Source organism: Lactuca virosa, chromosome 2 (assembly GCF_052849685.1).
Source record: "Lactuca virosa cultivar CGN04683 chromosome 2, Lactuca_virosa_CGN04683_v6, whole genome shotgun sequence".
NCBI classification, from domain to species: domain Eukaryota; kingdom Viridiplantae; phylum Streptophyta; class Magnoliopsida; order Asterales; family Asteraceae; genus Lactuca; species Lactuca virosa.
Window position 1 is genome coordinate 123,566,788 of NC_136427.1, and position 27,418 is coordinate 123,594,205.

A 27,418-nucleotide genomic window follows, 5' to 3' on the forward strand; every position below is an offset into this window, starting at 1 on the left:
GACGAGAGAAAAAAGGAAATAAAACATCGACACTATACAGGGACGGACGCATTGTGTTTGCAATCGACGACTTCACTCACGACTCGATGAATTCACTTGGTGCTTGATGCTTCCATGAGTTCCATTGCTAATTCCTTCTAATCTATTGAGTGTCTTGTTGATTGAGTAGCAAAAATCGATTCCCATTTGTTCAATTCGACTCCAAGCCGTAGCTAAGAATGAAGCAAGTAAGTGTTTGAAAATTGACATTTTACTAATTAGTTTAGGTTGAAATCGAAATTGCTATATTTTTATCTTGAATTGGTGAAATTGCTATGCTTTTATTGATGTTATTGACTTACTGATTGATTTGGTGATATAAAATTCCTATGTCTTATTGTCTTTATTGAAGTTCAATTTTCATTTGGTGTAATTTTTATGTTTTTATTGAAGCTATTGGATGATTTGGTGAAATTATTAGTTATTTAGCTTAATGTTGAATTGCAGGTTACCCTTGGTGGTTTTCTTACCAAAAGACCAAGACCTAATCCTAATGAAAATGGTGGAAGATCTTTCCAAACACCAATCACCAATCAATCAATCCCTTCGGTTTCTAATGTAATTCCGCAACCACCATGCTCTAATGAAACTAATGATAATGTTGATTTGAAAGATCTTCCAAAGGACCCGACGGATAGGCCAAAGATTACAAGTTATTCCTCAAATATAAGAGATGATGTAAGAAAGGCATATTTGCTTAAAGGACCTTGTCAAATAAGGCTACACAAGTTTCCAAAAAATAAAATAGGTGATAGATTAAGAAGCTTAGTTCCTTCATGGTTTAACGATTTTGATTGGTTGGAATATAGCGTGAAAAAGAAAAAAAACATATTGTCATATTGTTATGTATGTGGAGACCTCATGGGACAAAAAGGAGGGAGAGATGCATTTGTTTCCCAAGGTTTTGATCATTGGAATAAAAAAAATGCATTTCGGACTCATGTGGGTAATGTTGATAGTTTTCACAACAAAGCAAGAGAAAAGTGTGACTTTTTATTGAGAGAAAAACAAGCTATTAATGTAGTCTTGAGGAGGTAAACCGAAGCGAAGGACCATAGATATAAAGTGTGATTACGTGTTTCTATTATTGTTGTTAGAATTTTATTGAAAACCGGTTTACCGTTTCGTGGTAATGACGAGTCGGTTAACTCGGAAAATAGAGGGCTGTACATTAAAGTGTTAAAATCCATTCGAGTGACCAGTGAATATATTTTCAACTATAATTTAGAAAATGCTCCTAAAAACAATCAACTTATTTGCCCTAAAATTCAAAAAGAACCTGTGCAATTTTTTGCACAAGAAGTACTTTTGAGTATTCGTCAAGAGATTGGTCAAGATGTATTCGCTTATTGGTTGATGAATCTAGCGATGTCTCAAAAAAGGAACAAATGACTATTGTTTTGCAATATGTTGATAGTCTTGGCTTTGTGAAGGAAAGATTCATTGGAGTTGTGCACGTGAAGGATACTTCCTCTTTGACACTCAAAAACACCTTAAATGAAGTACTTACAAGTAATAAGTTGAGTTTTAGTGAGGAAATTTATTCTTTACTTTTTTTGTTACGTCAATTTAATTTAATCAGCTTTGTGTTATATTATATATATATATATATATATATATATATATATTAGTTTTTTTAATAGATAAGAGGACAAGGTTATGATAGGGCTAGCAATATGCGAGGGGAATTCAATGGTTTGAAAGCTTTGATATTACAGGAGAATGACACAACATTTTATGTACATTACTTTGCACACCACATTCAATTAGTGGCTGTAGCTGTAGTAAAGAAGCGTGGTGGTGTTAGTGATTTTTTTGAGCAAATTTCGTTGGTGGTTAAAGTTGTTTGTTCCTCGTGTAAAAGAAAAGACTTACTACGTGAACAAGCAAAAGAAAGGGTGCAAAAAGGCTTGTGTAGTGGTAAACTTGAAACGGGAAGAGGGTTAAATCAAGAGACTACACTTGTTCAAGCGGGAGATACCAGATGGGGTTCACATTTTAACACACTTACAAGTTGATGAAGTTGTTTGTAGATGTTCTTATAGTTTTAGAAGTTGTGAAAGTGGATGGAGGGTCATTGGCAAACCGCCAACAAGCATCCGAAATCTTAGCATACTTTAAATCTTATGAGTTTGTGTTTTACTTATATATGATGTATGACATTTTATGCCTCACGGGTACATTATCAAAACAACTTCAAAAAAAAGATCTAGACATTTTAAAAGCGGCTTCGATGATTAGAGGGACAATAGACGTATTGCAATCTTTAAGAGACACAGGCTTTGCTAGCATTTTGCCAAAGGTATCCTCTTTTTGTCAAACACACAATATTGCTACTTTCGAAATGCAGGATTTTTATGTTGGTGCAAGAAACCGTACAACCCCAAAGACCAATAGATTTTATTTTGAGGTTGAAATCTTCAACACGGTAGTGGATATGCAACTGACAGAATATCAGGATCGATTTGGTGAAACAAGCACCCAGTTACTAGAATACATGGGTGTTTTGATCCCTTGTGATTCATTTGCACAATTTAACAAATCAAAGTTGTTGAAGTTGGCTAAGTTGTACAAGTATGACTTTGATGATTTGTATTTGATAGATCTTGAAGGACAACTTGAGATATTTTATCACTCTTGCATCAAAGATGAGCGTTTTACCACTTTGAAAGGAATTTATGAGCTTTCTCGTTTGATGGTTAGTATGGGGGAAACATCAGTCTTATCCTTTGGTTTATATGCTTTTAAAGTTGGCTTTGATATTACCCGTAGCAACCACAAGTGTAGAAATATGTTTTTCGAAGATAAAGCTCTTGAAGAACGACTTGCGCAACAAGATTGGCGATGAGTATTTGAACGACGCACTGCTTTGCTATGTTGAGACCAAAGCACTTGTGAAAGTTGAGAATGAAAAGGTAATGGAATGGTTTTAAAAGATGTCTGCACAAAGAGGACAAATTTAAATTGTAATAGATGATAGATTGTTGTTATGTTTTTAACATTTAAGTAATGGATTGCTTATTTGTATTAGACGTAATGAATTATTTTTTGGTTTTATATTATGTTTGACCAGAAAAAAATCGGTAACACCTACTGTCAATTCCTGCGTCCGTCCCTCTTTCCGCTGATGGATTTTAATGCTTAGGTTTTATTGCTACTAGTGCAATGTGATAATAGGGTAATTGGTGGTTGTTTCTTGAGTTGTCAGTTGTAATTGGCGGTGATGATGGAAAAAAAGTTTATATTGACGAAATTATCTTCTTGTGCATCTCATAAAATTTCTAGTGGCACTAAATGGGTATGCTATCTCTACATTCTATAAAATAGAAATTTCACAATATTTGTCAATTATACCAATATTAATCAGTGTTAACATGAGAATGTTTTAGAGGAAAAAAGAAGAAGGAAATAAGGTAAAAGTTAGTGTCATAATATATTAAATCATGACTTTTGGCTTAACTTAAGATGACGTGGTGAACGTTTCTTCCATAAGCAACTTATTTACTTCTTAAAGAATCAGCCACTGGCATTCACTTCAAGGTTGATCCTAATATGATATTGGAGGGTAATATTGTAAAAATACTGGTTTCTTAGTTTGTATTTAATTTGGGATTAGTCATCTAATGAGTTGGTTAGAGATGGCTAATAAATTATATGACGAATTACATGCATACAAGGAGTTTACGTATGTGCTCTTTAGGTAGAGTGGTAATTTCATTTTTCCCTACCAAGTTTACCCTCGACATCTTCATATAATAATCTATTTTGCTTTCTTTATTAACTCTTGATGAACTATTATTCACTTACTTTTAAAGGATTTGTAGAAGTGCATAAATGGAAAGATATGGGGAAAGATAAGTCAAAGCCATTCAGTCTTGATGACTCGATTTGTGATATTCTTGAGATCAAAGTGTTGGATTAGGTGTCTAAGCCCATAACTATAACTGGTATGTACTTGACCCGATAGTAGCATGGTCCTTTTGGGTTGCCTTCACCAGTGCAATTTGATAGGATGGACAGAATAAGGTTATTTGTGATTTATTAATATATTATAAGTATAATATATTAATTGAGAAATCATATTATTTAATTAGTATTGATCAAGAATTAATTTGGAATTAATTTAGTGATCAAAAGAGACTAATTAAATATCCCGGGATTGGTTATGTAAATCAATCATTCTTATAGTGTGGGCCAATGATCCATTAGGATGGGCTAAATGGTCCATGGATAGTCCATGGAGGTTTAACCCATGGAGCCTAAGGGATATGGAAGGTCATGGTGTATTAGGGTTACATGGATGAAACCCTAGACTTTGCAACACTATATAATGAACCCCCTAGAGCCAAAATAGGTTTCCCATCATTCCAAGAAGAGTGAAACCGATTTTTGAGCTTTCCAAGTCTTATTCTCTCAAGCCTCCTTTTTGTTTGGTGTTTGTAACACATTAGAGGCATCACACTTGAGGTGCTCAAGATTTCTAAGGCCAAGAACTACCAACTACATAAGAGGTATTCATCTAACTTGTTTTGTTGTATATTCTCTATCATATGCTAGTTAGGATGTATACTTTGGAAATTTGAAAATGCATTTATAATTAGAGAAAACATAGTTCCAAAGCATCCAGGGTTGCATGTGCACCATAGGAGTGTTGTAGTGCTTAAAACCCAACAGTGGTATCAGAGTGTAGGATTGTTTTCTGTTATATTTGATGCTCACTTGTTTTCAAAGCTGGAAAAATAGTTTTTCTGCATTATGACAAATGAACTCGCCGAGTCCATGAGCAGACTCGACGAGTCCACTCATTAAATCATCAACTCGGCGAGTCCCTTCGTGCACTCGTCGAGTTGGTGCTCCTGAGTGCAGAACTTCGAGTTTTTGGCCAGAAATGGATAGGATCATTACCACAAACTGTTTTGTAGTCATAAAAATTGTATTTTCTGAATTGGTAATGATAATCTTCATCCATTTGAAAGATAATTGTCAAATATTAAGATAATAAGTTGATTATTTGTATTATTTGATATGAATTGCCTTGCTATGAGTTAGATTAGATCAATAGGAAGTTATATGATAATTGTTGTTAATCAAAATTGATCTAAAAGTGTTCTTGATGTGAGTTTTGTAACTTGTCCTCAAGTTATATGAAAAGTCTCATTCATGAACTTTAAAACTCATAAATATCCATAAGTTATGGAAATGAAAAGTTTTGACAAGTTTCAAAACTTGTCCTCAAGTTTTGGAATTTGTAAAGTCTCACTAATGAAACTTTTAATTCCAAACCTTAGAGTTTTAAAAGTTAAAACTCTAACCTTATACTATTATAATATTAAATGTTAATACTTATATATATATATATATATGTGTGTGTGTGTGTGTGTGTGTGTGTGTGTGTGTGTGTATGTATAAGACAAGTCAGTCTTACCGTTAGTAGGCCTCATTCACGAAGCCTGTCTATAAGGGGGGTATAAGGTTACTGCCTATAAAATGGCAGTTTAATGGGTGTCCATTCTCACCCACCGCTTCCTTGACTGGTGGATGGTCGTTAGCCGAACGAGTAGGATATGACATTAATTCTCATTAAAAGTATAATGAAATTATAAAGTAACTAAATGTTTTATTAAATTCCCAATCTTAATTACTTTAGGAAAAATGTGAAAATGGTGCTATTCCATGAAATTACACTTTGCACATTACTAAGTCGTTAGTGGAGCGTGTGTGGTTAACCGGCACACTAATTTGAGACTGATAAGAGTGGTAAAGGGTAGCTTAATTTTAATCATAGATCAATGGAGCGTGTGTGGTTAACCGGCACATTGATTAGGTGATTTGTAACATTAAGAGTACCAAGTCCATTTGCATGGTTATTCACACCTTGTTTGTGATCCTCGGCATCCCAGTCACAAACTTGTAGGGCACAATTGATATTTAAACATGCCATTGAAAAGTTCAATGAATCTTAAAAGAATCTAGGAATTTCAAACCCAATTAAAACTTAATGAGCAATTTCGTTTTTCATGGTGGAAATTGGTAAATCGTCATTTACCTACCTTCAAATATTTTGCAATTGGATTAAGGCATCCCTCTTCCGAATTGTAAAATATTGTGTTTGGTCCTAGCCTTCATATTTCATTTTGGGTGTTATATTAAGAATTCTCATCTAATCTAAACTTTGTTCTTTTCTTTTACAGATTTCTATCCCAAACAATGCTTCCAACCCAATCCCTTCAGGCTCTTTCTCCCTCATAAACCTATGTGGGAGGGTCATTTTCGATGGTTCAAATTTCAATGATTGGATTCGGAACATCCGAATGGCTATTCTCTATGATGACAAAGAATATGTCGTAGATAAAGAGCTTAAAGAGATTGATGTAACCACTGCTACTACTGAACAGATTGCTAAACACACTGATCATGAGAGGGATGCGACAAACGTGTTGTGTCTAATGATCACTACCATGACTGCTGAGCTACAGAAGTTCTATGAGGACTATCATCCTTATGAAATGCACCAAGATTTGATGGAAAGGTACCATCAAAGTGCTCGACAGGAGAGGTATGAGATCATTGCCCCCATGCTCACCACTAAAATGAAGGATGGAGAGTCCATCACGGGCCACTTGTAGAAGATGCAGAGATATGTGGACCGCTTGCTAAAGTTGAATGTCAACTTTGATGAAGAGTTGGCCATTGATATTATTCTTCATTCTCTACCTCCTTGTTATGATCAGTTTCGTATGACCTATCATATGGACAAGGAGGAGGTCACTTTAGCAAGCTTCAAGGCCTCCTCAGAACTGCTGAAAGCAATTTGAAAGGTAAATCTGTTATGACCACTCCTACTGTTGCTGCCCCTGTCCTGGCAATTGGACATGGTAAGGGTAAGAAGAGGAAGGCTCCTCCCAAGGGAAAGTCCCGGGATGGATCATCTTCTAGTGGAACCAAAGTTGGTTCTGTTGTACCCTTTGCCAATCCAAAGGAAGCAGAGTGCTTCCATTGCCATGAAAAGGGGCACTTGAAGCGAAGCTGCCCCAAGTACTTGCAGGATATTAAAAATGGGAAGATAAATCCCACATTTGCAGGTATTTACACTATTATTTCTAATAACTCATCACATGCTAATTCTTGGGTCCTTGATACAGGTTGTGGATTTCACATTTGTTCTGATTTGTAGGGACTAAAAGAAAGTAGGGATGTGGAGCACGGGAAGATAAACTTAATCATGGGGAATAGCAAAATGTCGGTTGTCACCAAGATTGGAGTTTATTCTTTATTGCTTAGTAATGGGTTAAATTTAGAATTGAATAATTATTGTTACTCGTCAGATATGACGAGAAATATTATTTCCATTCACGGTTTATATAAACAAGGGTTTAGATTTTCATTTGATAATGAAACTGGTTCTATTGATGCTTTCTTTAATAGTGTATTTTATTTTAAAGCATTGCCTTGTAATGGTATATATGAAACTGTGATAGTTGTAGATAACTTAGAAAATAATGTGTTACTTATTGATTCGTCCAATGGTTTGGAAAAAGCATGTTTGTGGCATTGTCGTCTTGGACATGTCAACAAGAAGTGCATCGGCCAACTTCAAAATGCTGGAGTCTTGGAGTCATTCGACTTAAAATCGGATGACACTTGCGAATCTTGTTTACTTGGAAAGATGACCAAATCACCATTCACTGGTACTTGTGAAAGGGGTGAGGGTTTGTTGCATCTCATACACACTGATGTGTGTGGACCCTTCAGATCCGCCACAAGGGATGCTAACCGCTTCTATATGACTTTTACTAATGATTATAGTAGATATGGGTATATCTACTTAATCAAGCATAAGTCAGAAACCTTTGAAAAGTTCAAAGAGTTTAAGCAAGAAGTGGAGAATCAATTGGGCAGGAAGATAATGGTGCTGCGATCCGATCGAGGAGGAGAGTATATTAGTATCGAGTTCCACGGCTATCTTAAGGAATGTGGAATTGTTTCACAATTGACACCACCTAGGACACCATAGCTGAATGGTGTGGCTGAGAGGCGCAATCAAACCTTGTTGGACATGGTTCGTTCCATGATGAGTCGAGCTTCGTTACCTATCTCATTCTGGGGGTATGCTCTTGAGACTGCCGCCCATCTCCTTAATCTAGTCCCTACTAAGAAGGTTGCCAAAATACCTCACGAGATGTGGACATGGAAGGTTCCCTCGTTGGATGTGACAACCCGAAACTTTTTCCGTTTCTGTTATACGATTTCCTTCAATAAAATTTGAATTTTATTAATTTTTCGTCAAACTTCTTGATTTAGAAAATCATCTAGTTTTATATAAATAAAATTTATATATGCGATTCGAAACCAAATCACGCGAAAACCTGAATCTCTCGAAAAATCAAACAATTTCGGGCCTTAATGAGTTTACGGCCAGCGTCGGGTGGACCCCCCCACCCACCGACCACAAAATCCCTATATATATGAGACCCCCACCATTATTTGAACACTTTTGACCGGAAACTCTCTCATTCTCTCTCTAGAACCCCTGACCGTAAACTCCTAAAACGCCCATTTTCTTCCGAAAAACATCAAAAATCATCACTTGGGGTCGATTGGGAGCATCTGGAGCACGTTTTCTGCGAAAAAAAACACCCTTGTTCTTGAGTTTACGGCTAATCTTCATAGACCGTAAACCCGTTTACGGTCGTAAAATCATCGAATCTTCAAAGGCCGTAAACCCTAGTTCACGGCCGTAAACTGCCTGTCGACCGTAAACTCTTCACGACCGTAAACCCCAGTTCACGGCCGTAAACTCCGTTCACGGCCGTACACACTTTTTAAGTGGTGCTTTTGGCTGAAAACCCACTTTCCTCGATTCGATCAAGTCCCGATAACATTTCTTAACCGAAAGCAAGTGTTTTCCTAGCACATTATCTAATGAAATCGCTAATTTAGATAAATTTATGTATTTAATTGTTATTAGGATTTCGTTAAGTGCCACACTACAACTCGAGGGTCTTCATTTCTGTCCGTTGATTCGACGCTTGTGCACGACTAACAGTGAGTTCATACCCCAACGCTTTTATGATTTTTAAACGTTTTCAGGGGGGGGGGGGGGGGGAATACAAGCCAAACACAAATGATTTTGTGAACTAATACAAAAGGACTTTTAAATGAGTATAAAACTTATGCAATTGATGCAGACAAGCGATTTATAAAATATTTAGATATTTTATCTCTTTTGTACTATGTTGAGCATAAGGGACGTTTTCAACTTACAACCATAATTGCATAGTTTTCAGAGTTAATATTCACATCAACTACACTATATGAATGCAAACTATAATAGGTATAGTTTGGGGTTTTCAATACACAGCTTTTACGAATTCAGAGTTGTACACTGCTATTCATATAAACTATGACAAATTTACTTTATGATATACATTACTACAAGAGTACATGATTAATAATTATTTAAATATAATTATTACCCTATACCTTTTTCAAGAGACTCAAATACAAGAGAGCGATACAGAATTACAAGTAGACTAGATTATACATCATTGTGAGACTCTACTTCAAAAACCATACCCTTAGGTGTACTAAATTAAATCCTATCATAGTATAACCAGAGTCTCCTGGAGGGAGAGTGTGAGATTTGTGAATAGATCTATTCGGGATTGACAATCCCACACCTGAACTGCTAGCTACAGTTAGGCAGGCATGCCTGAGGTGACAAATGTCATTTGACCAATACTTGAAGAACGTTGTAAAGGTCACTAGGTCATATCAAACATGGTTATACGACTCACAATAGTATAAACTAATCATTTGTTTACAGGATTTCATTCTTCATTAGTTTTATTTTTATTAATAGAACTATTATACACTACATAGGAGGATTTTCAGAGATTACAATACATGGTTTTATTCAGATAATAAAACTACTATACATACTGGTGGTAGCCAGGGTTTTTCAAACAGAAAATTCCACGCAGAGGTTTTTCATATAGAATTCATTATACTATACATACTAGTAGTAACCAAGCATTCAGACTAATATGTTTTATACTACAAAAGATACCGTAACAAACAATCATAAAAGGAATCGGTAATATCATGCTTTTACTAAAGAAAATATTGGATTTTCTTGGAAACATACGAACACTTTTACAAACTCATCAACAAATTCTCATTATAAAAACATAGCTTATGAACTCACCAACTTTATGCTGATACTCTTTCAAAACTGCTTGTATTCTCAGGAAATCAGTAGACACGTACCTCCTGGAGTTTTGAGAAGACGGAGTGCATAGAGTCACGTCTTTCTATTTTTGATCAAACTTTGGATGTATACAAACTATGTTTTCAAATAGATGTAAACCTTTTTCATATATGTATTCGATGTTTGGTTATGTTTACTATGATTGCTATGATACAATTATTGTGATACTACACATGACGTCATCCACCTCCGAACGTTTCCGCCGTACCGGTTTGGGGGTGTGACATTGGATCTCATCAAAGTTTGGGGTTACGAGGCTTTTGTGAGACGCGAGACTCACGACAAGCTCGAACCTCGTAGTGAGCGATGTATTTTCATCGGCTACCCATAGAAATCCTTTGGATATCTCTTCTATAGACCGAGTGACAATGTTGTCGTCGTTTCAAGGAGATGAGTCTTTCACAAGAGAGAACTCATATGCCAAGGGGACAGTGGGTGGAAAATTGACCTTGAAGAGCTTCAAGAGTCAAGCGGTGAAGGAACCTCAAACACTGGCACTCAACCCGAGGAGGAAACTCTTGTTGAACCAATTGATGAGACCATACCTCTGAGGCGTTCCAGTAGAATTAGTGTTCCACCTATGTTATATGGTTTTCATATAACAGCTGAAGGTGATACATTTATCAGTGATAGTACATTGATAAATCTGGATGAACCTAACAACTACAAGGAAGCCATGGGAGGCCCCGATTCTGAAAAATTGAAGGAGGCTATGGATAGCAAGATTCAGTCCATGTATGGCAATCAAGTTTGGAACTTGGTTGACAATGTACTTGGTCAAAAGATAGTCGGGTGAAAATGGATCTTCAAAAAGAAGACCGACATGGATGGGAAAGTACACACATATAAGGCGCGACTGGTTGCGAAGGGCTTTACTCAAACTCAGGGAGTTGACTATGATGAGACCTGCTCACCAGTAGCGAAGATTAAATCTATAAGGGTTATGTTAGCCATAGCCGCATTTCATAACTATGAAATATGGCAGATGGATGTCAAAACTACTTTCCTTAATGGAAAGTTGGCTGAAGATGTTTACATGAGTCAGCCAGAGGGTTTTGTCAATGTAAAGTACCTTTATAGAGTGTGTAAGCTTGAGAGATCCATTTATGGATTGAAACAAGCATCTCGTAGTTGGAATCTTTTTTTCGATGAGAAAGTCAAAGAGTTTGGATTTTCGAGAAGCGAGGAAGAGTCCTATGTATATGTCAAAGCTACTGGGAGTATAGTTAGCTTTCTGGTGTTGTATGTAGATGACATACTTCTCATAGGAAATGACATCCCAACCTTGCAGGAGGTTAAATCCTGGCTTGGGAAGTGTTTCGCTATGAAGGACCTTGGAGAAGCTGCCTATATCCTAGGGATAAGGATATTGAGAGACAGGAGTAAAAGGCTAATATCACTTAGTCAAAGTACCTACTTTGACAAGGTGCTGAAGCGTTTCAGCATGGAGAACTCCAAGAAAGGTGACTTACCTATCCAAAGCAATACTAAACTGAGTAACGCTCAGAGTCCCAGTACAAAGGCTGAGATAGCACAGATGAGTCGAGTACCATATGCTTCCGCGGTTGGCTCGATCATGTATGCTATGACTTGTACTCGCCTTGATGTGGCCTTTTCTTTGAGCATGGTCAATAGATATCAAGGGAATCCTGGTAGAGCTCACTGGACTGTAGTTAAGAACATTCTTAAGTACCTACAGAGGACTAAGGACTGGGTCCTTACCCTCGGTGGGAGTGATGAATTAAGAGTGACCGGGTTTTGTGACGCCGGTTTTCAGACCGATAGAGATAATATGTGCTCTCAGTCGGGCTAGGTGTTTACCCTAAATGGAGGAGCAATAACATGGAAAAGTTCCAAGCAGGATACCGTGGCTGATTCAACGTGTGAATCAGAGTACATAGCAGCGAGCGAAGCATCGAAATAGGCGATATGGTTGAAGAACTTCATTGGGGACCTTGGAGTTGTGCCAATCATAAAGGAGCCTGTGGAAGTTTTCTGCGATAATGAAGGGGCGTTTTCCTTAACCAAGCAACCTAGAGATCATGGTATATCCAAGCATATCGACAAAAAGTGTCACACCCCCAAACCAAGGATGGCGGAAACGTCCGGGGGTGGAGGACTTCATGTATAGTATCATAACAACAATTGTAATAGTAATTCAAGCAAACACAACCAACATATATATAATTGAAAAAGTTACATCATTGTATGAATTACATGTTTACGAATCAATTACAATATGTTGATAAAATATGAAATAGTAGACGCCTTAGCGTCCCATCCTCAAAAGCACTTGATTACCTGTTTAATGATTTCCTGAGAATACAAGTTGTTTGAAAAAGTGTCAACACAAAGGTTGGTGAGTTCATAAGCTTTTGTTTGGTATTATTAAAAGCCTTTCGTTTGTAAAAGTAGTATTTGTGTTAGAAAATCCAATATTTTCCTTAATGTGTAAATGTAGTCTTAAAACCCAAAGACCGAAATGTACAAGTAATTTGTCATATTTATAGTAAAACAATGCAAGTTTAAATCGACATAAACTCGTTAAATTTTAATGAAGTTCCCGTAAATTCCAATGTTTATTAATACTTTATGTGAGTTTATTATAACCATACTATGACCAAGGTTGCCTAAAACGACGTTCTTCAGGCGTCGGAAATGTTATGACAGTTGTCACCCCAGACCTATCGGTCTAACTGTTGCATGCAGTTTAGGTGTGGGTCTGTCAAACCCAATATAGATCTATACACAAGTATCACGCTCTCCCTCAAGGAGACTCTGGTTACAATACAGGACTTAATAGTAATTTGAAGTAAATGTCTCACAAAGTCATTAACGGAATTACGTGTTATGAAAACTTGGTACCGTATGGCCGTACCTTGCTTAATGAAAATATCCTTTGTATAAATGTACCCTTTTTAAATGTATGTGTTATGTAATGTATCATAAACTATACATATTATAGTTTATCAACCAAGGGTAGTACGTGGTAATGTATGCAAACTATATTCAAAATAGTTTATTAAATGTTTGAATGTATCGATTGTACTTTGATTATAATCACTTTTTATTCTTTATATTTTATATGACCAAATCCATTTGTAAACTGATGTGTGTCTAAATATTAAGATAAAATGTCATATATTGCAATAACATATAATCACATAAAGATATACACCTTGCTCAACATGTTACAAGGTGAAATGAAATTAACAGCAACTTTTCTTTGAAAACAGTTTCTGTTACTGTTCTTAGAAAATTTATAGAAAAATCATCAAAGCTCTAAATCCAAATCCGCAAATTTTGAGAGTTTGGAATATGAGTCTAGTTTGTTCGTAAATTTTATCATGATTTTTAGTGATCTCTAACAGAGGTAAAAATGTTCATAATCACAGACTGGTCCGGGTTTGCCTCTGAAATGATAGGCAGTTTTGTAAAAATCACCATAAATTGTAGAAAAATCATATGGAGATGTGCAAGTAGCCATTTTAAAGCTAAGAGTTTGAACTACTTGCACCTGTAACAGTTTTGAAAACTAAAATATTTAAGTTGACCAAAACAGTCCGTGATTAACGTCCATCTTTTCTGATGTAATCTGTTAGAAAAAGTTTAATTGTGTTCTTGATGATTTTACTTGTATTCCCCCCTTAAAACTTAAGAAAAACATGTAAATGTAGGGGTATGAACTCACCTTATGTGGTTTCAGTAGATGAAAGTGAGAGAGAGGAAGTGTTCAACCCAAGAACACTAAGAAGATGTCTTGATGATTCGAGAATCTAACACCGAATAAGATGGAACTTGTGTAAGATATCAATGATTTGAGTAGAATGGAGTTTAATAATTATGTGAATGATGAAGATACTTACTAACTGAAGAAAGAAATCCCTGGAGAAAGCCTTGAAGTTCTTGAAGTTGAGAGAAAAGATGAGAGAATTTTGGAGAGTGTTCTTGGTTGCTAAGTGTAGAATGAAAGAGTTTTATGGAGAATGAGGAGAGAGGATCAATCCTCCAGCTCTTAGAACGTGGGAAGAGCTGGAGATTGGGTGTAAAGGTCCACTAAGGAGACAAGGGGTAGTGGGAAAGAGTGGCTAATCATAGAGTGAGGTGGTGGTGGTTTGCTTTTGCCATAAATTAAGGAAAAGCAAATATTCCCTCAATAATTAGTTCAACCACTAATTCTTTTAATATATTTTATAAAAACCCTGGAGATTTATATATTTTGGGGCCTTAGTTTATAAAATAAAGTTTTGGGTGAAAATCCCACGTTAAAATAATGAAAAACGGAGTTAAAACGAAGTCGTAGTCGAAAACCGGGAAAAAAGGCTGAATCTGCGAAGTTGCTCGGTCCTGGGCCGAGGTTCGGACCTGAGGCTTCGGTGCGAGGCTTCGGTCCTGAGCACTTCGGATGCGAGGCTTCGGTCCGAGGCTTCGGTCCTGAGCACTTCGGATGCGAGGCTTCGGTCCTGAAGCTTCGGTTTTGGGTCCTTAAGGCTATTTTACCCGTTTTTACCCCGTTTCAAGTGGTTTTTGACCCGGTTAAGGGTCGTGATGACTCGAATGATTACAAAAAGTTAAAGGAACTTTTGAGAGAGATTTGGGAGAGATTTCTAATAGAGAGAGATTGAGTGAAAGAGATTGAGAGAGAGTTCTTTTGAGACCTTTTTGAGTGTTTGGCTTTGAAACGCAAGGTCCGTAAACCCCGTTAAGCCATGATTTAGTGTCCTACACAATCCCGATGATTGTGCAATAGTGTTTTATCGCTTTGGTTCGTTGTTTAGCACTGTTAAGGCTAAGGAAAATCAAACACATGAACTTTCCAAATGATGATTTCTCATTAAAATAGCGAATTGTATAGTGATTACATAACGTAAACCCTAACATACAAGGGTTATTGGAGTTGACCGGTTTGACTTGTTGACTTTGTTTGACTTTGAATTGACCGAAATTTGACGGTTGTCACATCATCCCCCCGTTAGAAGGAATTTCGTCCCGAAATTTTCATTTTGACTGGGATTTCAAGAGTTTGGGAAGAGATGTGGATACTTTTGTTTCATCTGATCCTCGCGTTCCCAGGTGAATTCGGGTCCTCGTTTAGCGTTCCAACGGACCTTCACGATGGGAATACGACTTTGTTTCGTTCGTTTGATTTCCTGATCCATGATTTCGACTGGTTCCTCCACGAAGTGGAGATTTTCGTTAACTTCGATTTCGTCGAGTGGTATTACGAGTGTCTCATCAGACAAACACTTCTTTAGGTTCGACACGTGAAATGTGGGATGTACTTTGTCGAGTTCCTGAGGTAATCGAAGTTTGTATGCTACTGGCCCAATCCTAGCAAGGATTTCGAATGGCCCGATGTACCTTGGATTTAGTTTCCCGCGTTTGCCGAATCGTATCATTCCTTTCCAAGGGGAAACTTTTAGTAGTACTCTATCACCCACCTGGAATTCCAAGGGTTTGCGTCGTTTGTCTGCGTAACTCTTTTGCCGATCGCGAGACGCTTTCAGTCTTTCTCGAATTTGAACGATCTTTTCTGTGGTTTCCCTTATGATTTCAGGGCCAGTGAGGGTGCTATTAGAGACTTGCCCTCTAGCTAGCTGTGCATCCCCCACCTCAGCCCAACACAGGGGTGATCTGCATTTGCGACCGTAAAGAGCTTCGAATGGAGCGACTTTGATGCTAGTATGATAGCTGTTATTGTAGGAGAATTCGATAAGCGGTAGATGGGTATCCCATGCTTTACCGAAGTCTATCACATAAGCTCTTAACATGTCTTCCAACGTTTGAATGGTTCGTTCGCTCTGTCCGTCGGTTTGTGGGTGGTAGGCCGTACTCATGTCAAGCCTAGTTCCCAATGATTTTTGTAGAGACTGCCAAAACCGTGAGGTAAATCTACTATCTCTATCGGAGATAATGGATATCGGCACACCATGGAGTCGTACAATCTCTCTGATGTACGTTCTAGTCAGCTTCTCCATCTTGTCGGTTTCTTTTATTGGTAGGAAGTGTGCTGATTTGGTCAATCTGTCTACGATTACCCATATTGTGTCAAGCCCGCCCGATGTCTTAGGCAGCTTGGTTATGAAGTCCATGGTTATTCGTTCCCACTTCCACTCAGGTATATCCGGCTGTTGTAATAGCCCGGATGGTTTCTGGTATTCGATTTTGACCTTAGCGCAAGTCAGGCACTTGCTCACATAGGTAGCAATCTCAGCTTTCATGTTCGGCCACCAGTATAATTTCTTGAGGTCCAGATACATCTTATCCGACCCGGGATGGATGGAGTATCGAGTCTTGTGTGCTTCATTCATGACAACATCTCGGAGTCCACCGAACTTCGGTGTCCAAATCCGGTTCATGATATAACGTGCTCCATCATCCTTGACTTCTAAGTTTTTATCCATTCCCCTTAATGTCTCTCCTGCCACCTTTTCTGGTTTCAAAGCTTCCAGTTGAGCTTCCTTGATTTGTATGGTCAGGTGGGAATGGATTGTCATTGTTAAGGATTTTATTCGGCGGCCCGAGTACTCCTTCCTGCTTAGAGCATCGGCCACTACATTGGCCTTGCCCGGATGATAACGAATTTCGCACTCGTAGTCATTCAGCAACTCTACCCATCTCCTCTGTCGCATGTTGAGCTCTTTCTGATTGAGGATATGCTGAAGACTTTTGTGATCAGTGAAGATAGTGCATTTCGTGCCGTAGAGGTAGTGTCTCCAGATCTTCAAAGCGAATACCACTGCTCCTAATTCCAGGTCGTGCGTAGTATAATTAACCTCGTGCGTCTTAAGCTGTCTTGATGCATACGCGATAACCTTCCCTCTCTGCATGAGCACACATCCGAGGCCTTGATTCGAAGCATCACAGTACACTACGAAGTCCTCGGTTCCCTCTGGGAGAGACAAGATCGGTGCGCTGCATAGGGCTTGTTTTAACGTTTGGAAAGCAGTTTCTTGTTTATTTTCCCACTTAAATATCACACCTTTCTGCGTCAAGGTGGTGAGTGGTTTCGCAATCTTGGAGAAGTTTTGTATAAATCTTCGGTAGTAGCCAGCAAGCCCAAGGAATTGTCGAATTTCGGTTGGCGTCTTGGGTGCTGACCAATTCTCGATTGCCTTGATCTTGGAGGGATCCACATGTATGCCTTTCTCACTTACCACATGTCCAAGGAAATCCACTTCTCTAATCCAGAATTCACACTTAGAGAACTTAGCATAAAGCTTCTCCGCTCTTAGTGTCTCTAGCACTTGGCGTAGATGTAGGCGATGCTCTTCTTCGCTTCGCGAGTAGATCAAGATATCGTCGATGAATACGATTACAAACTTGTCTAGATAGGGTCGACATACTCTATTCATTAGGTCCATGAATACCGCAGGTGCGTTTGTTAAACCGAAGGACATCACCACAAACTCGTAGTGCCCATAGCGAGTTCTGAATGCAGTTTTGGGAATATCTTCTTCTTGAACTCGTAGCTGATGGTAACCTGACCTTAGGTCGATCTTTGAGAAGAAATTTGCTCCTTGGAGTTGGTCGAAAAGGTCGTCGATTCGGGGTAGAGGATATCGGTTCTTGATGGTGAGTTTGTTTAGTTCCCGATAGTCGATGCACATGCGAAAGGATCCGTCCTTCTTCTTTACAAAAAGGACTGGTGCTCCCCAAGGTGAGAAGCTTGGTCTGATGAACCCTTTGCTCAAAAGCTCATTCAACTGACTGGATAACTCTTGCATTTCTGATGGTGCGAGGCGGTATGGAGCTCTGGCTACGGGGGTAGCTCCGGGTATTAAGTCAATTCTGAAATCGACTTGTCGTGCGAGTGGTACACCAGGAAGATCTTCTGGGAACACATCCGGGAAGTTACACACTTCGGGGATGTCTTTGATGTCTTTCACGTCTTGTTTCTTGTCTACTACATGGGCTAAGAAGGCGTGGTACTCCTTCCGGAGATACTTTTGGGCTTTGATGCATGAGATGATTTGTAAATTCGCACTAGGTTTGTCACCATAGATGAGAAGGGTTTCGTCATTTGGTAGATTGAGGCGAACGGCCCTTTCGTAACATAGAATGCCGGCACGGTGAGGAACTAACCAATCCATCCCGATGATTACGTCGAAGCTTTTTATGGTGACCGGCATCAGGTCAGTTTTAAATGTATGGTTGTCTAGAGTGAGAGTACACTCTGAGTATATATCGCTAGTGCGTTCTACTTTCCCATTTGCCATTTCTACTACATAAGTATCCTTTAGTGATTGGGGATTTTGTTCAAGTAATTGTTTATATTGGTGGCTCACAAAACTCCTCTCCGCTCCACTATCGAATAGTACGCATGCATAAGAGTTATTGAGGAGAAACGTACCGGTAACCACTATGGGATCCTCGACTGCTTCCCCATGTCCTATTGCCAGGACTCTTCCTACTCCACCAGCATTAGGGGCTTGTGCTTTGGGGCAGTTTCTTTTGAAGTGACCTGCGTCTCCACAGTTGTAGCAGGTTCGGGTTGCCCCCGTACTGGCGACTTGGTTGATTGGTCGAGCCGGCGCTTTACAGAAACGAGCAGTGTGCCCCTTCCTGTCGCAGTTGTTACAGTGCATCTCCCTACAAGCACCATTGTGGTGAAAGTTGCACTTGTTGCACTTAGGTAAGGTTCCCGCATATGGCTTCGGTGTTGCTGGAGTGGTAGCAGTAGTGGCAGCATTAGTGGCAGCATGGACAGCAACAATTTGTTGCTTATTAGCGGGGTCCTGTGCTGGTTGGCTCTTCTTTTCGTTCCAGAACTTCCTTTTGTTGTTTCCCCCTTTTGATTTATCAGTGGTGGTGGTTGTAGTATTATGACCGGCTCGGTGGTCAACAAGTTGTTGTGCCAGCTCCCTGGCACTGTCAAAAGTAGTTGGCCTTGAAGCCAGGACACTACTTTGCACTTGGAGAGACAGTCCCCAAAGGTATCGCTCCACCTTTTTCTCCTCTGGAGTAACCATTGTTGGGCAGAGGAGAGCCAATTCATTGAATCGGGTGGTGTAGGTTTCAAGGTCGGAGCCCGTCATCCTGAGGTTCCAAAGTTCTTGTTCCAGCTTTTGAATCTCACCTCTCGGGCAGTACTCCTTCATCATCAACGTTTTTAGTTCTGCCCAGGTTATGGAGCTAGCCACATCGAGAGTAAGTGAATTAATCCGGCAGTTCCACCAAGTAAGGGCCCGGCCGGTGAAAGTGAAGGCTGCGAACTTAACTTTGCTCGCTTCGGGGCAAGAGCACACCTGAAAGACTAGTTCGGTCTTTTCAAACCATTGCATCAAAGTGATGACTCCCCCGCTCCCATTGAAGTTGTCGGGTTTGCCATTGGTGAAGTCTTTGTATGAACACTCTCTTGCACGCCACGTACTGTCTCCGTGGTTAGAGTTTGTAGCCCCCGATCCAGAACCACCAGCTCCGTTTGTCCCTATCTGCGACATTGCGGCCGCTACGGCTGCTGTTACTGCAGCCTGGAACATCGCAGGATCAAACTGTGGAGGCAGCGGCGGAGGAGGTGTTGCTGTGTTGCTGGAAGGTCTTGGTCTTCTCCTTGGCGGCATGGTTCTGTCATAAGTCGTAAACCAATGTACTTTTAGTAAAAGTGTATTTTTAGGAAGAGAAATCTTTTATACATAAAGTATATTATTACGTTGTTTTCCGGTATGTTTATGATACATACGATTTTATACTTTTAATTGACCCAATACATTGGGTTATGAGGTAAAATGAAAGTATAAAATATTTTATTTGAGTTTCCTTGTTTCCAAGTATATGACTGTTTGTAGAAGTTTCACATATACTAATTTAGTCGGGACATAATTAATATATTATATTTTAAAATGATCTTTATCGGTTACTTAATTAGTTGCAAAGTGCATACCAGTCATATGTGATTAAGATATAATAGTCCTTCGAATAGATGACCCTAACTCCAAGACCACAACCAAACAAGGACAGGAAGTGAAACAAAGATACATAAATTCTAAGTCTATAGCATCTTAGTTACATATGACCTTAGCGCATCCACTTAGCAGCTATTGATCTATAAATAAAGACCTATTTAATTCTCAGATAATTTATTATAGTAACACAAAATACTCCTATAGTATTTGTAAATGTTTAGTTTTGAGTTCTTAAAGTATCCTTTGTAGTCTGTTATTAGGTTTGTTAGATTTGTTGTCCATCCTGACCATCCCCCGGTATATGCAAGTCAATTCCCGGACAGATATAGTTGATCAAGCTATATCCTTCCCAGATTTAATCCACATATACTAAGGCATACTCAAAATGTTCAACTCTTCTTCTTTTGCTTTATGTTTTCGCTAGTTATGATACCATGCGAGCATGTAATGTATGTATGTATACTTTAATCAAGAAAATCATTTATTTTCTAAGAGTATATTTATTTGAAAAATGCACAAATCAGAGACTATTAGTCCCAATTGTGTTTATAGTTTGTATATCTTATGTGGTTTGATAAACTTAATTCACTATAAACTGTGCTCTGATACCAATCTGTCACACCCCCAAACCAAGGATGGCGGAAACGTCCGGGGGTGGAGGACTTCATGTATAGTATCATAACAACAATTGTAATAGTAATTCAAGCAAACACAACCAACATATATATAATTGAAAAAGTTACATCATTGTATGAATTACATGTTTACGAATCAATTACAATATGTTGATAAAATATGAAATAGTAGACGCCTTAGCGTCCCATCCTCAAAAGCACTTGATTACCTGTTTAATGATTTCCTGAGAATACAAGTTGTTTGAAAAAGTGTCAACACAAAGGTTGGTGAGTTCATAAGCTTTTGTTTGGTATTATTAAAAGCCTTTCGTTTGTAAAAGTAGTATTTGTGTTAGAAAATCCAATATTTTCCTTAATGTGTAAATGTAGTCTTAAAACCCAAAGACCGAAATGTACAAGTAATTTGTCATATTTATAGTAAAACAATGCAAGTTTAAATCGACATAAACTCGTTAAATTTTAATGAAGTTCCCGTAAATTCCAATGTTTATTAATACTTTATGTGAGTTTATTATAACCATACTATGACCAAGGTTGCCTAAAACGACGTTCTTCAGGCGTCGGAAATGTTATGACAGTTGTCACCCCAGACCTATCGGTCTAACTGTTGCATGCAGTTTAGGTGTGGGTCTGTCAAACCCAATATAGATCTATACACAAGTATCACGCTCTCCCTCAAGGAGACTCTGGTTACAATACAGGACTTAATAGTAATTTGAAGTAAATGTCTCACAAAGTCATTAACGGAATTACGTGTTATGAAAACTTGGTACCGTATGGCCGTACCTTGCTTAATGAAAATATCATTTGTATAAATGTACCCTTTTTAAATGTATGTGTTATGTAATGTATCATAAACTATACATATTATAGTTTATCAACCAAGGGTAGTACGTGGTAATGTATGCAAACTATATTCAAAATAGTTTATTAAATGTTTGAATGTATCGATTGTACTTTGATTATAATCACTTTTTATTCTTTATATTTTATATGACCAAATCCATTTGTAAACTGATGTGTGTCTAAATATTAAGATAAAATGTCATATATTGCAATAACATATAATCACATAAAGATATACACCTTGCTCAACATGTTACAAGGTGAAATGAAATTAACAGCAACTTTTCTTTGAAAACAGTTTCTGTTACTGTTCTTAGAAAATTTATAGAAAAATCATCAAAGCTCTAAATCCAAATCCGCAAATTTTGAGAGTTTGGAATATGAGTCTAGTTTGTTCGTAAATTTTATCATGATTTTTAGTGATCTCTAACAGAGGTAAAAATGTTCATAATCACAGACTGGTCCGGGTTTGCCTCTGAAATGATAGGCAGTTTTGTAAAAATCACCATAAATTGTAGAAAAATCATATGGAGATGTGCAAGTAGCCATTTTAAAGCTAAGAGTTTGAACTACTTGCACCTGTAACAGTTTTGAAAACTAAAATATTTAAGTTGACCAAAACAGTCCGTGATTAACGTCCATCTTTTCTGATGTAATCTGTTAGAAAAAGTTTAATTGTGTTCTTGATGATTTTACTTGTATTCCCCCCTTAAAACTTAAGAAAAACATGTAAATGTAGGGGTATGAACTCACCTTATGTGGTTTCAGTAGATGAAAGTGAGAGAGAGGAAGTGTTCAACCCAAGAACACTAAGAAGATGTCTTGATGATTCGAGAATCTAACACCGAATAAGATGGAACTTGTGTAAGATATCAATGATTTGAGTAGAATGGAGTTTAATAATTATGTGAATGATGAAGATACTTACTAACTGAAGAAAGAAATCCCTGGAGAAAGCCTTGAAGTTCTTGAAGTTGAGAGAAAAGATGAGAGAATTTTGGAGAGTGTTCTTGGTTGCTAAGTGTAGAATGAAAGAGTTTTATGGAGAATGAGGAGAGAGGATCAATCCTCCAGCTCTTAGAACGTGGGAAGAGCTGGAGATTGGGTGTAAAGGTCCACTAAGGAGACAAGGGGTAGTGGGAAAGAGTGGCTAATCATAGAGTGAGGTGGTGGTGGTTTGCTTTTGCCATAAATTAAGGAAAAGCAAATATTCCCTCAATAATTAGTTCAACCACTAATTCTTTTAATATATTTTATAAAAACCCTGGAGATTTATATATTTTGGGGCCTTAGTTTATAAAATAAAGTTTTGGGTGAAAATCCCACGTTAAAATAATGAAAAACGGAGTTAAAACGAAGTCGTAGTCGAAAACCGGGAAAAAAGGCTGAATCTGCGAAGTTGCTCGGTCCTGGGCCGAGGTTCGGACCTGAGGCTTCGGTGCGAGGCTTCGGTCCTGAGCACTTCGGATGCGAGGCTTCGGTCCGAGGCTTCGGTCCTGAGCACTTCGGATGCGAGGCTTCGGTCCTGAAGCTTCGGTTTTGGGTCCTTAAGGCTATTTTACCCGTTTTTACCCCGTTTCAAGTGGTTTTTGACCCGGTTAAGGGTCGTGATGACTCGAATGATTACAAAAAGTTAAAGGAACTTTTGAGAGAGATTTGGGAGAGATTTCTAATAGAGAGAGATTGAGTGAAAGAGATTGAGAGAGAGTTCTTTTGAGACCTTTTTGAGTGTTTGGCTTTGAAACGCAAGGTCCGTAAACCCCGTTAAGCCATGATTTAGTGTCCTACACAATCCCGATGATTGTGCAATAGTGTTTTATCGCTTTGGTTCGTTGTTTAGCACTGTTAAGGCTAAGGAAAATCAAACACATGAACTTTCCAAATGATGATTTCTCATTAAAATAGCGAATTGTATAGTGATTACATAACGTAAACCCTAACATACAAGGGTTATTGGAGTTGACCGGTTTGACTTGTTGACTTTGTTTGACTTTGAATTGACCGAAATTTGACGGTTGTCACAGAAAGTACCACTTCATAAGACATCAAGTAGAATAAGGACACCTCGTGGTAAAGAGGATATCGTTACTGGACAACCCAACGAATCCCCTTACAAAGGGACTGAGTAGGGTTAAGCACTTGCAGCATGCAAATAGGTATTGGGCTAAAGGACGATATTAGTTTTAGTGATTAGATAAATTAGAAACTTGTAATAGCTAAATTGTAATTGACATTTGATGATTGAATAAAAGGTGTTTTTTACTTATAAGTAAAGTTACTATCTTGTGTCAATTATTTATTATTGTTTCACTTTTGCATGTTTTGACTTCCGGAATAATAAGATTATTCAAACTATCCACAGTCAATCATACTTTAAAAGTAGGTATGAGGCTAGACTGTCATGAGTTGTCTTGTATATTGTCTAAGGTGTTAGACATAGAAAAAGTCTCCTACACCATTCATGAGTGCTTGTGAAATAAGATTTAAGCATTGGATCAACCAGCACTCACTTGAATCACTTCATGGAACTTATCACGAGTGATTATGAGATGATAATATCATATAAGTCTTCAAACCAAGATATATGAGTTGTTGACTATGAATTGGTTGTGCATTGATGATACGAAAACGCATCTGTAACTTGATGTTATAAAAAGTATCGTTGTGCATGATTTAACGAGTAGTTAGTACAAGCATATAATGTCGAAGTTTATCTGTTCCTTTTATCCTAAGAGGATTAAAAGCGATATCTGGGCCCCTCGATGATTTGTTTTGACTTATGTACTGGGCCCAATCATAACTTAATTGATGTGTTCAATTATGTTCGATGTCAAACATATCGGAAATTGGGAAACAAACTGTAGGACAATAAGTATGATTATGTTCCATGTATTTGTCCATCGATATCTTGAAGAACAGAGGAATATATGATCACTTATCTAAAGGATGGTCACTGACTGGGTCAGAGTTCGCCAGCGGCATTTGAAAGCTACGATTGCTAATCGGATCCTGAAGGTTACATTGGCAGTTATAGTTATTAGACTTATCCAAGTGGGAGAATGTTGGATTAGGTGTCTAAGCCCATAACTATAACTGGTATGTACTTGACCCGATAGTAACATGGTCCTTTTGGGTTGCCTTCACCAGTGCAATTTGATAGGATGGACAGAATAAGGTTATTTGTGATTTATTAATATATTATAAGTATAATATATTAATTGAGAAATCATATTATTTAATTAGTATTGATCAAGAATTAATTTAGTGATCAAAAGAGACTAATTAAATATACCGGGATTGGTTATGTAAATCAATCATTCTTATAGTGTGGGCCAATGATCCATTAGGATGGACTAAATGGTCCATGGATAGTCCATGGAGGTTTAACCCATGGAGCCTAAGGGATATGGAAGGTCATGGTGCATTAGGGTTACATGGATGAAACCCTAGACTTTACAACACTATATAATGAACCCCCTAGAGCCAAAATCGGTTTCCCATCATTCCAAGAAGAGTGAAACCGATTTTTGAGCTTTCCAAGTCTTATTTTCTCAAGCCTCCTTTTCATTTGGTGTTTGTAACACATTAGAGGCATCACACTTGAGGTGCTCAAGATTTCTAAGGCCAAGAACTACCAACTACATAAGAGGTATTCATCTAACTTGTTTTGTTGTATATTCTCTATTATATGCTAGTTAGGATGTATGCTTTGGAAATTTGAAAATGTATGTATAATTAGAGAAAACATAATGCCAAAGCATCTAGGGTTGCATGTGCACCATAAGAGTGTTATAGTGCTTAAAACCCAACACAAAGATGCCATGATTTTGGAACTTGAATCCGCCATAACATCAATAGGACCTAAAACAGAGGTTAATGATCTTTTTAAGGAAAAAGGCCAAGTTGAGGTGGAAATTATAGCAAAAACTACAACAGCTAAAAGCTTGATGCATGAAATGAAACTTAATATACAACAAAAAGATGAAGATGATGTAAATAAACTGCAAACTAAGGTGTTGAGGAAAAAAGAAACAGAAGAAAATGTAAAGAAACTGAAAAAAAGGGTGTGTAGATTAAGTTCATGTATTTAAATCCAATAAATACTATTGTTTGCAACATTTTACTTGAAATTTCTTCTAAAAAACTGGATCTTGTACCCACTTAATTCACTCATATAATAAGTATGACCCTGCTGTAACATTTTTGTTTGACAAAACTGCAAAACCGTTCCCTGTGGTTTGTATTTTTTCTGGGTTTTGGTCCAAACCATGACTTTTTTTGATTGGTGGTCATTTTGAGCTAGTTTGCTTGTAGTTTTTGATAATTTGTTTAGAAATGTGTTTTAGTTGATTGATTAAGAAAAAAGATTAAGAATACATCGATCTAAATAAGATTTGGTTTCAGCATGTTTATTCCGGGATAGCACAAAGAGTTTGAGTACAAGAGAAAGACTGATACGAAAGTTACTCTACCCTCTAAATACCTACCCTATTTATAGGGTACTCACAGAATCAAAAAATAATAGGAATATATATTATATTAGGAAACACATTGATGCCTTGTAAAAACATTATGATAGCGAAGTCATGTGGACCTTCACTATTTACAAATGCTTCTCCTATAAACACTAACAATACGACTTTTCTATTAGAATTTTTTTGAATTCTTCAGTATCCTCATACACTTGAGCTTCAACAACTCATGTAATTTCCTTCTCACAAGAGTCATTGTCACCATCACTTTGTTGTTTGTTGTATCTTCAACAATAACTAATTCTTTGGAACCATCAGCTTTGGTTGTCAAAGAGAAATCATTGTTTAGCCTCGTTGTTGAGTCAACGTTCTTTTTACCTTTAGCTAACGAAGTGACATTAATAACCGAAAATTTTGAGCAACCAACACATTCTTCTTCTTCAATTTCAATGATATTTTTAGAATCATATTTGATATCAGCAAAAATTTGTTGAGTACTTTGTGTCGAATTCTCAGTCTTGTTCAAAATTTTGATTTATTCATTTTTGGTCAAAGTCTCATTCACAATATCAACAAGTTCATCAACATTCAAACATTCATTAATATTTACAATACTATATGCATACGAATCATTTAGAATAGTGTCATAGTTAACTACTTTACTTTCCCAGTAAAGGTAGTTTCATCAACTAATTCTCATCTGAAAGTGATAAAAGGAACTAGCTTCCTATGTAGTTCAACACATATATCAGATGAATGAAAAAGTTTTTTCAGTTTACCATACAAACCTTCAGTTGTATTCCAATATATGTTTCTCTGTTTAACTAGCATATAGTTATCCATACGAATTCCATCCCTATCATACATAATATTTGTAATCTTAAGTTCTAAGCTCTGTATCTTACTGTTATTCTGTTCCAACCTATTTCGAGCTTCGTACAGAGAGGCCTTAGATTTTTCAGCTTCACTACTCATAGAGATCAACATATCATTCAGATAAGAGAAAGTTTCATCAAAATCAGATATAATAGCATGATAAAAATTTAAAGGAACATTAAGAGAAACAAAAAGATCATACACCTTTGCTGTCATTGGTGATTTTGGTGCAGTTGTAATGAAGAACTTTCCAGTTTTCTCCTCATCTTATTCATCACTCTCCTCTCCATTCTCATTCTCCATCCTCCCATCATCACTATCTTCCTCATCATCCTCGAACCAGCTCTTTCCTCCTGAACCAACTTCTTCGTGTTT

General features: G+C 37.6%; 1 protein-coding gene across 1 annotated transcript; it reads left to right on the top strand.

Moving 5' to 3' along the window:
- The first annotated feature begins 1,715 nt into the window (after nucleotides 1-1,715).
- Nucleotides 1,716-3,076, top strand: LOC145157723 (uncharacterized). Its single transcript, XM_079076720.1, has 5 exons — nucleotides 1,716-2,028; nucleotides 2,073-2,341; nucleotides 2,390-2,737; nucleotides 2,790-2,954; nucleotides 3,071-3,076. Exons 1-5 carry the CDS (start codon nucleotides 1,716-1,718, stop codon nucleotides 3,074-3,076), a joined length of 1,101 nt encoding a protein of 366 aa, XP_078932846.1.
- Nucleotides 3,077-27,418: the final 24,342 nt, after the last annotated feature.

Excerpts from the sequence above, each read along its gene's own strand:
- LOC145157723 (XM_079076720.1), top strand. The coding sequence starts at position 1,716 with ATGCGAGGGGAATTCAATGGTTTGAAAGCTTTGATATTACAGGAGAAT. Across the intron at positions 2,029-2,072 it reads AGCGGGAGATACCAGATGGG|ATGTTCTTATAGTTTTAGAA; the intron begins GTTCACATTTTA and ends AGTTGTTTGTAG. Across the intron at positions 2,342-2,389 it reads TTGCTAGCATTTTGCCAAAG|GATTTTTATGTTGGTGCAAG; the intron begins GTATCCTCTTTT and ends TTCGAAATGCAG.